General features: G+C 38.1%; 1 protein-coding gene across 4 annotated transcripts in view; it reads left to right on the top strand.

Moving 5' to 3' along the window:
- The window catches only part of FSD1L (fibronectin type III and SPRY domain containing 1 like), a 29,935-nt gene that overhangs the window by 8,328 nt on the left and 7,763 nt on the right, over positions 1 to 13,844 (top strand). For 2 of the 4 annotated variants that reach the window (XM_068666097.1, XM_068666096.1), the window contains exons 4-10: positions 337 to 438; positions 3,795 to 3,817; positions 6,246 to 6,367; positions 9,487 to 9,696; positions 10,019 to 10,117; positions 11,690 to 11,816; positions 13,534 to 13,566. In XM_068666097.1, coding sequence (XP_068522198.1) covers positions 337 to 438; positions 3,795 to 3,817; positions 6,246 to 6,367; positions 9,487 to 9,696; positions 10,019 to 10,117; positions 11,690 to 11,816; positions 13,534 to 13,566 — 716 coding nt within the window. The remainder of the gene's footprint in view (positions 1 to 336; positions 439 to 3,794; positions 3,818 to 6,245; positions 6,368 to 9,486; positions 9,697 to 10,018; positions 10,118 to 11,689; positions 11,817 to 13,533; positions 13,567 to 13,844) is intronic. The other 2 variants (XM_068666099.1, XM_068666098.1) reach the window with 1 other exon arrangement.

Genomic DNA, 13,844 nt, shown 5'->3' with positions numbered 1-13,844 from the left:
ATAGGCATTTCATTGCTTATGATATCCTAATTTTGGGAGAAACAAGCCTTAAAAATCAAGTCTGTCATTTAAGTTAGGCTTCTGCATACACCACCTGCTAAGCTGTTTCCCTTTTGGATTTATAGGACATGCCATGAAACACCGTGCACTTGTCAAGCACAGTGAAGTTCTTGCTAACACTGTGTATGTCAGTTGTAATAGCCTCGACTAGCTGAGGTAACTTCTAAGTTGTCAGGAAGTCATAGCAAAGTTGTGTAGCTCTAGTACTGGTAGCTTGCAAATCACTTTTTTAATGTGAATACATCAAATTACTTTGACTTTCTTATTTTGCTTCAGAATCAGCTTGGCCAGTGTAGCAGTGCACTTGAGAGTTCTGAAGAGCTGCTGGAATGTGCAACAACGATACTGAATATTAAGAACCCCATGGAATTCTCAAAGGTAAAAAACATTAAATGGATATGCATTAGGCAGGTGTTGGTATGTGGCTCAATTTGCAACAGCCTTTGCGTTACGGAACTGGATCCTGCAAACTTAACAGGAATACTGATTCTAAGGTTTACAAGGCATATAAAAACCACAGTTAATGCACTGTAGAGGAGTTAAGTCAGTAGTCTTAAGTTTTAATTTTCTTTTGTCAAACTATTCTATGAAGGTCTGGAATTCAAAAAAGTTTAATCTGTGGCCAGGGTCAAATGTGATTGAGAGAATTCACAGAACTGCATGAACAAGCTGAAGTTTTCTATGTGTTCTAGTTCACTTAGTATTAGGGTCTTGCACCATAACTGTACAACTCTGGGCAATTCCTTGCAGCCTTAGTAACTCAATCAGAAGTATAGGGTTAACTTGAATATCTGTATCAGGCTGTTTTCAGCATTGGCTATTGTGGACCCAACTCAGACATCTGTTGCTGTGTTCCAGATGTGTAGGGTCTGTGGCTGGGAAGAAAAAAAAAAGCAGAGCCTACACTCAGGCCCTGTATAAATACACAACCACATTAACATGTTTCAGCCTTCTTTCAATTCTAGTATCAATGTTACTTAATGATGCTAAACTGTATGTGTAGAAATGTTTGAGACCTTACATGCTCAGCTGTGAGGCTGGTATTCAGTTGTCCATCATGGTAGCTAGTATATACAATATCTAACAAAATAGATATTTTCTTATGTAGAGTGAGAGGAGAGGGAAACAAATGCCTTCTTCCAGATAACTGTCAGTGTTTACCAAATCTGTATTGAAGCTAGGTAAGTCAACCCAGAAAGTGAAGGTGAAGTAAATCTCTGTAAAATTCAAATTGGTGTGAGTGATGGCAACATCTCAAAGCCATGGCAAGTGTCCTGTCACTTGCCCTTTGTTATGTGACACTTGAAAAAACATCTGTGTTCTAACTGCAGCTGTTCTTAGATGACAAGATGTGTTTCTGTTTTGCAGAACTTCATGCAAGCTGTGGATCTTTAATTTGCAACCCTGAACTCTTTAGCTGATCTGAAAGATTTTATGAAACTTAATTCAGGGCAGCTCTTCCTGTACTCCTCCATACCTTCTAATGTATTTGTAAACACCGAAGGCAGGAGCTGGATTTGGGCCACACATCGAGGTTCTAATACAAATATTGCATACATTGTTACAGCCTATTTGTAAATCAGAGGCGATGTGTCTAACTGGAAGAAGAATATACTTACAAACTAATAAAATATTTCTAGATATACACTGACTAGGTACAGCAGTCTCCGTATAACGTACTTTGCTGAAATAATCCTCACACTAGTTGCAGGCAGGGTCAGTCACACCAAATCCAAGAACCAATTACTTTTGCCTTTCTGCATTTTAATTGGAGGAACAAAGACAAAAATTACTCCACTGTCTTACACTGCCAGTTGTACCTTTTGGCAACATGTTTGTGTGGAAGTTGCTTTCTGAGTGTCAGCTTTGATTCATTTGCCTTGAGGAGTGACAATTCTTAAACTGAATGTTTTTCTTTGCACTTTCTGACTTCTCACAGTGATGTGTAAAGAAGTGTTAGCTCTTGAGAGCTATGTAGAATGCAGCTTTGGATTAATTTTAAGTTGTTTTACAAATCATCTCTAATGCTTTTTTCAACTGACCATGCAAAGGAAAGTTATTTGAATGTTTGCTGGAAGAAAATTTCTTTAAATTGAAAAATTTAAATCTGAGGCTTAAGATACCAAAGTCCATTTCACTGAACTCCTGGTATCTAGGATTTTAAACTTTAATTACAGCTAGATTGAACTTGTAAATATGTCTCAGGTATATCATGCATAATAATACTGCATTAGCTAGTAACTCGTTAAAGCTTCTGGACTACTAATAGGAATGCCAAATGTAGCTGAAAGGGCAGCTCCAGCCCTGACTCCCTTTTATTGGCATACATTTTCTCTGGATCCTGCAGTTAGTTCACGAGAAACTAGCGTAAGAGTAAACTATTTTTTTTTCTGGTGTAGATTTTTGATGGCTGTGTCCGCTGAATTAGTTTACCTGGTCAAAAGAGCATGAATGCCAAACAGCACCTGGGAGTGCAGTGGTTAGGTAGGATGTGATTTGACACTGCTGTGCTGCCAACCTGAGGTTGGCTGATAAGCCTTCTTTGTCAATGGCCTGGAAACAAACTAAATTTGAAGGAGCTAGTAAGGAACTGTCTTGCAGAGAATTTTTCATTGAATTCTGAATATCGCACATTCCACAAGATGTAGAGGTTACAAAGAAGGCTTTATAAGTAACAGTCTTGTCTACAGCTGTCATGTGGGAAAATCCGTAGTAGTTCCTATGATAATTTTTTGTTTTATATGAAGCAAAGCTACCTCTTAAGCTAAATTGTTTATAAACATTTTTTCTTTCTACTTACCACTTTGGAAATATAAAATTGATTTTATAGTAGGGAAATCTATGTGGTTTTTTTAACCCCCCTCACGGAGTGTGTTTTGTATTTAATGGAAACATTTGGAAGTCCTTCACTTTTGTTTGACTTACAGGTTTAGTGATGTCATCTTTTTGGAAGGGAAAGTAGGTAAGATGAACTGTCTTAGTAGCAGTGTTAACTGTGCAGACCCAACACACCTAGCTAAGCCATCACAACTTGTACAATAACATTCTGTTTTAGGTTTGCAAATCGTCCTGGTGAGGGACTGGGATTTTGTAATTTCCAAATACCAGTTAAGGTTTATCTTTAAGATATGCCATTATTGTTTCTGCATTTGCTTCAGTAGTATCATTTATACGCCGTGCAATACTGTATTTTGTGTTTTGGAGTAATGGCATATAGAGAGAACCTTTTAGGAAGCACAGTCAGGGTAGTACAGTAACTTTCAGAAGGAATGTATTAATCCTATTTTTTTCCTTACTTGTGAATATACATCTGAAATAAATGGGGTATGGCTAAATACCACTAATAAGCATTTTGCAATTTAACTGAAAGTAACAGTAGTTAAATTTTAACAACTTGTTCATGGAACTCTTTTAAAATGTGATGGGGAGTAATTTAATTGATTCAGAGAAATCTGAAGAGGCAAAGTTACACAGAGGAAGTTTAGTAATTTGGAATTGGTTTGGTGTGATTCTTGAGATTGATTTTGTTTCCTGGTGATATACATTGTTGCAGTTCTAACCTATACTATTAACATGCTTTTGGGGAATTTTATGCAAATGATAAACTCATCGTGATCTCAAATCTGAACAACAGAACTCTGAGATTGTTCTCGGTCTTCTCGCATGGCATTGCCTTTGAGACTTGCATGGAAATACTAACTATCTTCTCTCTTTTCTCCCTGATGTGCATCAAGGCTGCCAGACAGATCAAAGATAGGTACAGTACAAAGTCTACCCTTTTTTGTCTCTTTGAATTAGTTTTATCCTTGAAAATACATTTATTTTTAACGGAACATAGTCAGCTTAAATGAAATTCATTGTCTCTGCTTTCCTAAGTGTTCCTTTATGATGTCTCAACTTAGGAAATAAAACCAAAACTTTTATTCTTCTCCTTCAGTGTCGTACCTTGCTGGCTATGGATCTTTCATAACTTAATAAAGAGATGTTTTTAATGTAGGGAAACATAGCCCTGCAGCAGCAAAACTTCTGGTTCTTTTAATAAAAGAAACTGAATTATGTTTCAAGCTGACTCTGTCCCTTTATATTGTGATAACTTTTTTTGCATTTACAGACTTTTGCTAGCTAACTTTGTTTTTGAATGTAGCTGTTAAAATACTTATGTTGACATCACTAGACTGATGTCAATGAATTCACAGTTTCTGCTGGGTTTTCTTTGAACTATGTCTTCAAACTACTGTTTTGAAAACAACCTCACTGTTTCAAAATAAATGTGAAGGCCATTTTCTGTCACGTAAGTTAATTATGCTCTGTGAATCTGGTTCAGAAAATTTGCTGTGCTGTGCATGACATTTTGAAAGACAGCTCACAGGGTGCTACCAGCATGTGCTATTCTTATTGACCAATTCAATTGAGAAAATTGGTTTGCTTTCAGTTTACAGACTTTCAAGGAAGAGTCTGGTTGTGTAAATTCCCTGAAGTTTTATGAAAAATTAGTAATTGCTAGAGGAATTAATCTTCACATTTCCAAGCGTAAAGAACTGGAGTCATTAACGAATCAGATGGATAGTGGCAGTGATAGGATTCTTAATACTTTTTATCTGTAGAAAGTGCCCTTTTATTCCTTCTGGTTTCTTGAAATGCTGCGTAATCTATTGCTTTTGAACCATCTTGTATAAGGTTGTATAAGATTGGTGCCGAAACAGAAGTTAAAAATCTGTCTGAGGCTTACTACTTAGTGTTCTGTTACTGCTAATCAGCATTTTTCTTCTTGAAGGAGAAATCTACTCTAACAGTCTGACTAAGCAGTGGCATCTGTCTGCTACTAGCCCATACTGAATTTCAAAAGGTCAACTCTGTCTTATCAGCTGACTTGTCTGTTTTACTGTGTTTGTTTCAGTGTCATAATTGGCTCATGGTTCCCAATACTATAATTCTTTTCATGCTTATCTTTAATACACAGCTTCATATTTCCTTCTCTTTCTTTACTGCCTTAAACATTTTTCATCCTTTAATACAACTTAAGTTGTATTAGGGAAGTTTAGGCTGGACATCAGGAAGGGGTTCTTCACAGAGAGAGTGGTTGCACACTGGAACAGGCTCCCCAGGGAAGTGGTCACTGCACCGAGCCTGACTGAATTTAAGAAGAGATTGGACTGTGCACTTAGTCACATGGTCTGAACTTTTGGGTAGACCTGTGCGGTGTCAAGAGTTGGACTTGATGATCCTTAAGGGTCCCTTCCAACTCAGGATATTCTATGATTCTATGAACTGTAGTTAGCACACCATCTCTGTTAGCTACTAGTGAAGTACTTAGCTCACAGAAAGTCTTATGCATTAAGTATTCTAAAGATGTAACAGATCTGTGAGTGTAAATTGGATATAAGTTCTTGTAGTTAACTTCCTATTGTGACGAGTATACTACTTTCTAGCTAAGAGTCTTTAAAACAGAAGACAGACCCGCGTGCTGTCTCAAATCAGTCAGTTATTCAAATTCTGCTGCATGGCCTGATGACTTCATTGTTAAAGAACCAGAAAAGAGACTGGCTATCCTTTTGTTGAGGTCCAGTCCAAGTAGTACAGGAGTGTCCAAAGAGTATCTGGAGTAAGGACTGAGTTAAGAAATGGAGATGGGAGCAGTGCTTCAGTGTCTCTTGTAAGGCTGATGAAATTCCTGCATGCTCTGAAGTTGTGGGTATCTGCAACCTAAACATTTCTTCATCCTCAGTTATGAAATACAGTATGAAATCAGAATATCCAGGTTGTTCACTGATATTTGTAAATGCCTTCAGAGCAATACTTAACAGTAGAAAATGCATTCCACTTTGGAGGTAGTAAGTGATCTGAGTTCTTAATTTCAACTCAGGTTCTGGCACATTAAAACAGATGATTCGGTTTTTCTAGTCACTTTTAATATATCTTTGCCTAGTAATGCAATCACTGGGAGATCACACCATATTGTCTTTGAGACAAAACGTCAGCAAAAGTGTTTTGGTGCTAAGCATTGCTAAGCTGTGCTAAGCATTGAGCAGTTATGAAAGACCAGGATATTTTGTAATAATTCGGAGAACAGTATTTTGACTAACAGTTTGAAATTAAAAATACAGATTACCTGATCCTTGCTTTTGAAAGTAACTACAGGTCTTAATGCAAAATACGTCTTGCTAATTCTGCTTTCTTGACTTTAGAATCACAGCGTGCCCAGCATTTCGCATCTGTCTGAAACCAACCATCAGTGATAATATGAGCCATTTGATGGTGGACTTCACACTGGAACGGCATGTACTCCAGGCTCTAAAGTTTTTGCCAGGTAAAACAGTGTGCAGTGACTTTAATTTGTTACTATTTCAACAAATAACTACATTTAAAAAAATAATAATACCCTTGTGCACCCTGATAGACAAATATTTTACTGGATGTTAAGCTGAATATCTTGGGGGTAAAAGAGTTTTCTATTTTTATTGTGTTGATTTCTACATAATGCAGCATTTCAGAAAATCAGTCTCAGAGGTGAGAATGAATATTCCAGGCATTGTTTTTTTTTTTTTTTTTTTTTTTTTTTCTCGAGTTGTCAGTTCCCCTGTACTTCCTGAAACTTCCTGAAGTTTCTGAAGACTGTACCTGGTACCTTGATGCTTAGTGACACCCTAAAGTCCTAGTAATATGCAATAGATTGTGTGTGGAACTGTAAGCTAATACATCACTTGATGTGAATGGTGATACAGACCAAAATATGGGATAGTGTTCATCTTACTGGAGCAATGAAACTTTGGATGTTTTCTGTTGTGGTTTAATCCAGCAAGTAGCTCAGCACCACACAGCTGTTTGCTTACTTCCCCACAGTGGGAAGAGGGAGAGACTCAAAAAAAAAAAGGTAAAAAGTGCAGTAGCTTGTGGGTTGAGATAAGGACAGTTTAATAAGGAATGGGAACAAAACAACCCCCCACCCCTTCTACCTCTCTGCATATAAAAACCAACATAAGCGATGCTGTGGTGGTTTTACTGTGCTAGACAGCTGAACTCCAGCACAACCACTCTCACTCCTCCCCAGAAGAGGAGGGGAGGGAGTAAAGGAAAGCACAACTCACGGGTTGAGATAAGGATAATTTAATTAAAGGGAAAAATAATTATTAAGGAAAGATTATTATGAATTGAACAATTTAACTAAAGGGAGAAAAGGGAATGGGGAAAAAAAGGGAAAAACAAAACAAGTAAAGGCTGTGTGGAAGTGCAGAGGAAAGAAATTACTCTCTACCACCCACAAATGAGCGATGCTTGATGGCGTCCTTGAAGCAGGGCCTCAATGCATGGAGCCAGTGTTCAGGAGGAGGACCAATGTTTTCACCACGAGAGCCCACCCCTCCCTTCTTCTTCCTGTTTCCACCTTTTATTGCTGAGTGTGACACCACATGGTATGGAACATCCCTTTGGTTGGTTTAGGTCAGCTGCCCTGGTGATGTTTCTCTTCTCACTATTTGCCTGCCCCCTAGGAGGGTTAGAGAGAGGCCCGATGCTGTGCCAGCACTGCTCAGCAATAGACACAACACTGGTGTGGTAACACTGCTGTTCTAGCTACAAGTGCAGAGCACAGCACTGTATGGGCTGCTGCAGGGAAAGTTAACATCCCAGCCAGACCCAGTACAGATGCACAAAGCAACTGCTCACCACAGCAATGGATGTGTGCGCAACCAGTCCCTGAGCAGCTGCCAACACAACCCATCCCCCTGGCCAACTCTGCCTTTTTTTTTTTGTTTGTTTAGCATGGTGCCATATGGCACAGAATGTTCCTCTGGTCACAGTTTGGGTTGGCTGTCCTGGTTGTGTTCCCTCCTAGCTCTCTGTGCACCCCCAGCTTATGCGCAGGCAGGGCAGCATGAGAAGCCAGAAGTCCTTGGTTATGTGTAAGCACTACTCAGTAACAACCAAAACATTAGTGTGTTATCAACATTTTTCTCATCTTCAAAACACAGCACCATACCAGCTAACATGAAGAAAATTAAACTCTATCCCAGCTAAAACCAGGAAATTATTACAATTGATGCATCTTCATTACTATTTGATACAGGTGAACTTAGATGCTGTATTCAGTGTATGTTTCATGCATGTTACTCATTTTTTTTCCTATTTAAACCACTTTGCCCTTGACTGATACCAAGAATATGTTGAAAAGAATACTACTGGCAGGGACGTAAGTTGCTTCATCTGTAAATCCAAATCTAAATCCTAATCCAAATCTTTTAAGGATTAAGCAGCATCAATTTTCATTTTGCCCATTTTTCTTGTATACTGTAGATACACTATATAAAGCCCTAATAAATTATCAGTAATATTTCTAGTTAGCTAGCAGTGTCTAGGCACAAATTGCCATTGCATTTTTAGCTTCCAGATGTCAGTCATTGCTTTGTATTTGATAGATAAGGGAACAAGCTAGGTCAGCTGATCACAGCACACCTTTTTGACAGGATAGGAGCATTAAGATCTGACACCAATCACGAACAAAGTATTGTATCTGGATGAAGAATTTATTTAGTATGAACCTTCTTATGTATGTGTTTTCTGTATCAAATTTTCAAATTTAAATTGTTTGGGCCTTTCATTTGTAAACTGAAAATTCTAACTGTCCGGATATCGATCTTGCTTTCTTCTATTGTAGTGCCAAACTATCCAATTGCTCTGACACTGAATCATTTTTCCAAAAACTGCAAACAAGAAAACATTTTGTTTCCATGTCCTCCAGCAAAAATGTTCCTTGGACTTGGACACCAGGGATTTTGTAAATACCTTCTTCTGAAAAACATACTCCAGTGACTGAAGTGCTCTCTGATTTAATGAAAATAAAATTTCTGTTATTTATAAACAGAACTACAGTATTTTCTTTAGTGAATCATTGGAATTCTCTCCCCTTCTTTCAAGACAAAGGTTGAAGAGGAACAAAAGCTTGCTGACTGGCTAGTGGAAACTATTATCCTGTTAATTGTCTGTGGTGGTGGAAGCAAACCAAGTGATACTGTTGCAGGGATGCAGCTGTTCTTGTCTTTGAAAGACTCTAGAGAAACAAAGTTTTGTAGCATTAATTTAAATGTACATTTGTAATTGCAGGCTCATGATTCCTTGTTGCTCTAGCATGTACTTGTTACCGCTTCCAGGAGAGAATCAGCCCAACTTACTAAGAAAACATAAATGTGGGAATTAAGATGCAAATGTTAACTGTAGAGTTGGTAATGCTTTTCTTCTTTTGTAAGACACATATTGAGTGAAAACGATATGCCTAGACTTTTATTGTGCTTTGATAATGGAATCCATTCACTAAAAATAATGAGTGTTGGTGGGCTAAGGACGATTTCTGAACTCTTTATAAATACAAGGAGACCACAGTATATTAAGTCTGTTCTCATCTCTGAGTTGTTTTGTATATTTGTCTTTCTGCAGTCCCTAAAGTTCCAGAGATAAATACAGCAGCGTGTCTGGTTGCTGATAACTGTGTAACAGTAGCATGGAAAATGCCTGAAGAAGACAGCAGAGTTGATCATTTTGTTCTAGAGTATAAGAAAACCGACTATGATGGGCTTGCTCGAGTTAAGGATGAACAGCCTTGGGAAGTGATAGACTATGTGAAGGATTATGTATATACATTATCAGGTAAAGGTTGTTTATATACTTGAAAAAATATCTCAAAAAAGAATCACAAGATATTGCTTGGAAGTTTTGCAGAATACCCGTTTTTCTGTAACCAATGAAGCTTTGTTCCATACTGGTCTTGGGTGTTTTTTACAATTACTTCTCTGCCTCATATACGGAGTTGGATGTTTTGTAAAAATGCACACATTAACTGAAGTTCATGGTGATATGTTTAAGCTTGCTTTTTTGCAAATTGAAATAAGTGGAAGGCAGCTATATGGAGTGTCCTAGTCTGGTAAAGTTGTCAGTACTAATTCAATTTTCTCAACACCCACTTTTTTAGGTTTGAAATTTGATAAAAAATACATGACTGTTAGAGTACAAGCTTGCAACAAAGCTCTGGCTGGGGACTACTCAGATCCTGTGACTCTGGAAACCAAAGGTAAAATCTGAAAGACTTTTAACCGCGAATGTAGCAAAAACCTCGCACGTACTGTCCTGCTGTCATATATGAACTTGTAATTTAAATCACTTCTCAGCAATGCTTGTATAGAAGCAGCACCCTAAGCAAAAAGGAAAACAATTCCTATAAAAGATCAAAAAGCATATTGGCAGAAAGCAGGTCTTTGAGCATTCAGATACTAAAAATATGTTAGCTTTCCAATGGAGCTTAACGTTAATTGCTTTGAACTGTGGATTGACACTATTACGTGCCACTACATCATGCCAATGTCTAATGAGAGAGGAAGAACATTGGGGCTGAGCATCAGTAGGACTCTTAGGGCATCTGTGCAGTTCATGTAGTTTTCTGTTGGTACATAGCATCTGACAGGTAACACATTTCCTTAAACGGAAGGTACTAAAAAGTAGATTTTGACTTGGTAGCTGTAGATTCTAATTATGGTCAATGTTCAAAAAACAAACAGCTCCAAATTGCTAAAGTTACATCACTGTATAAGAAATCAGTTGATGTGAGGCTGGGGGCATCCTGGCGTTGTTTTGAAAATAAATTAGATTAATTTCTTCAAAGTGATGCTTTGTGATAGAACACAAGTCTTAACTGTTATGCCGGAAATAATTAACTTGATGCTTCAACTATACTAAAGTCTGCAGAGTAAAGGGCAAAATGGCTGATACAAACAGCTGTGGCATGTGTGCTTTACTCTGGCACTTGACATAAGTGTTGCTGATGCTTCTCAAGGCTTGAAACTTTCCTAAAGTACAGCCAGTGTATGGTGCTCATATGTATAGAATCTGATATATTTACTAGCTACTTTAATTCTTTATTGCAACACCAGAAATTGAATTCTGATTTTGATTTTTTTGGGTAGATATTAAGCTGCCAATGTAATTTTTAGTGCATCTGTCCACCTTAACAGTGCATCTAGTTCTCTTTCTTTTACTAATCAGTCCACAGAAACTCAGAATCCTCATCAATGTGCTTACCTCATTTTTAAAAAAAAAAAAAACTTGTGTTGAGCTCCAAACTCATAAAATTTCGAGTACTCTTTCTTCCAGCATTAGACTATAATATCTGATGCTATTAGGACACTCACAAAATAGTCTATAAATATGCATCTTTCAGGGACTTAGCGCATTGTATTAATTTTGCTTTCTTGGATGGAGAATTTGGCTGTAGCAAATACCAGGTCACTTCTAGTTTCATGCATCTAATAGTGTTTTGATAACTGCAGTGAACTTCACAGTTCAACTCTGCTTATGTTTTACCCTGTCAGTTTATTATTCTGCAGGTTTGCAGTCCTCATAAACATATTGTTGGAGAATCAGTGCTGTACAGTGTAGAAAATGTGTGGCTTTTTAAATCATTCATGATTACGAGAACCAAGGAAGTAGGCTGTAACTAGAGAAAACAATTACTAACAAGGTGATGTTTCTTTTAAGTCAAATACTACTCTGCTACAATTTTACTACTACTTTCATTATGTTCTTTGAATAGCCACCACTGGGAGAGAACATTGTACTACTTCACCATTTCACATTTTGTCTTGACCAGCATTTGTGTTTGGTTTGGACGATACTTCATCTCATCTGAACTTGAAAGTTGAAGAAAACTATGTTGAATGGGATCCTACTGGAGGCAAAGGTCAAGAAAAAGCAAAAGGGAAAGAAAACAAAGGCAGGTAAGAACTCTGGTTTGTAAAAGTTTACACTGTCTGGGATGCCTCATGTGGCAATTAATGGGTGAGAACAGGGAGAAATTAAAGCATTTGATGGTAGGACTGTGGGACACCAAATTTTACTCAGAAGTCTTTGGAAGGAATATGTATTTCCCTGCCCTTGTAACAGACAAAGAGGCTATTTATGGAATCAGTTATAAAAGTGTCTTAAACATTAAGTTGGATTTAAGTCTTTATACCTTAGCAAATGAGTTTTATCAGTCAAGGTACTAAAATACCTCGTAGATAAGGTAAGTGTCAGGACGTAACTGATATTCAGCCATGAAAGACTGTGCTCAGTAGTTTTGCAGGTCAGTAATGGTGCATGGACAGCATTTTTACCATGAAAAATAAGGAGAGAACTGGCTGCTATGTCCTTTTGCAAAAGCTCAAGTTAAGAATAAAATTGGTACTACAGGTGGCTGTTAAATTTATCTCATAACCTTCATTGGTGAGGAAAAGATACCACTAAAGCCAGGTAGTAAAAGATAATGATAATAGAACTTAGCTCTTGTAAAAGTGGTGGTATTAAAGATCTCTACCAACTATTTTTGTCTAGGAAAAATACGTAAGTAACTTCAGCAGAATTCTTGGTAGATTATTTGTTGAACTTTATACACTTAAACATGTTTACTGCTTGGAAGCTGTCAATGATAGTGGTTGGAAGGACCTCACTAGCTTGATTTGCTGTGGCGATTATCCACCTAAGATCTGAATATCTCCAAGGATGAAGAATGGTACTTCCCTGGGCCCCTATTCCAGACCACCTTAATGGGAAGGCAGGAATACCATAATATCTGACTGGAAATTCCTGTGTTTCAACTAGAACCAGATGCCTCTCAATCTGTCAGAGTGCACCTCTGAGAAGAGCCTGGCTTGGTCATCTTTGTAGCTTCATGTTATGGTGCTAAAGACCACACCAGATTTCCTGATATTCTTGTCTTAATGCTGAGCAAACCCAATTGTCTTTGGGTCTTCCTCTGGTCCAGTCCTGTAATTGTTTTGTTTAGTTTTGTTTTTATTTTTGGCCCACCACTGTACTTTTTCTAGTATGTCAGTGTCTGTACAGTCCTGAGCAGCCCAGAACTGGACTCAAGACCCCAAACAGCCTGACAGCTGCCGTATCAAGAGGAACGATCTCTTGCCGTGGCCTCCTGGTTGTTATGCTGATACAGCCCAGGATGTGGTTAGTCACACATGCCACAAGGGCACACTGCAGACTGCTGTTGTTCTCCACCAAGCCTTCCACTTGCTTTTCTGCAGATCTATTCTTTCCTCAGCAGTCCCACAGCCTGTCCTATTGTTTGGGGCATCTCCCATCCACATCTGTGAGCCTCATGGTCAGCTGGCTATCTCCACAGTTTTTGGCTCGCTTACCAGTCCATGTCTCACCACTGCAGATGTGGAGAGCATGTGAGAATGTCCAAGGTGTGAACAGTGTCCACTGCTCCTCTCGTGTCCACAGGGCTGGTTACTTCTTCCTCAAAGACAGTTGATTTTCAGCTGGCATTTCTTAAGTATAAAGAGCACTGCTTGAGAATAATATATGAACAAATACCTTCCCTACAGACATACGCTGCCAGAAGCATGGTAGAGTGCCTTTTAGTGCTGTCTTAAAAATGGGGATAATTTACTGTAATAATACACAGTTGTTTAATGACTACTTATTTCTGTCTGACAGTGGCCAGTATCCTGTCCTGAAGAGCAATAAAAGGTGATAATATACCTCTTAGGATCTGGTATCTTGTTTTGCTGGAAATCTTTGCTAAATCCATTTGCTTGATGTAGTGAGTGAAATAAATCTAACAGCCTTTATCAGTAACAGTACACATATGCTTTTTTAAATTCATCAGAATTTTAATGTGGATTCCTGAAGATTATGTACGTATTTTTCCAGTGACTGGAAAAAAAAAAAAGTCTTATTGATAGGATGCATCCTGGTGTGCAGGAAGCCAGATGTTCAGTGGAAGAGCATTCTGCATTCTAGAGTTG

The sequence above is a fragment of the Anas acuta genome, chromosome Z (assembly GCF_963932015.1).
Source record: "Anas acuta chromosome Z, bAnaAcu1.1, whole genome shotgun sequence".
NCBI lineage: Eukaryota > Metazoa > Chordata > Aves > Anseriformes > Anatidae > Anas > Anas acuta.
Note: the sequence above shows the minus strand (reverse complement) of the source record. Positions and strands in the feature narration are given on the sequence as shown.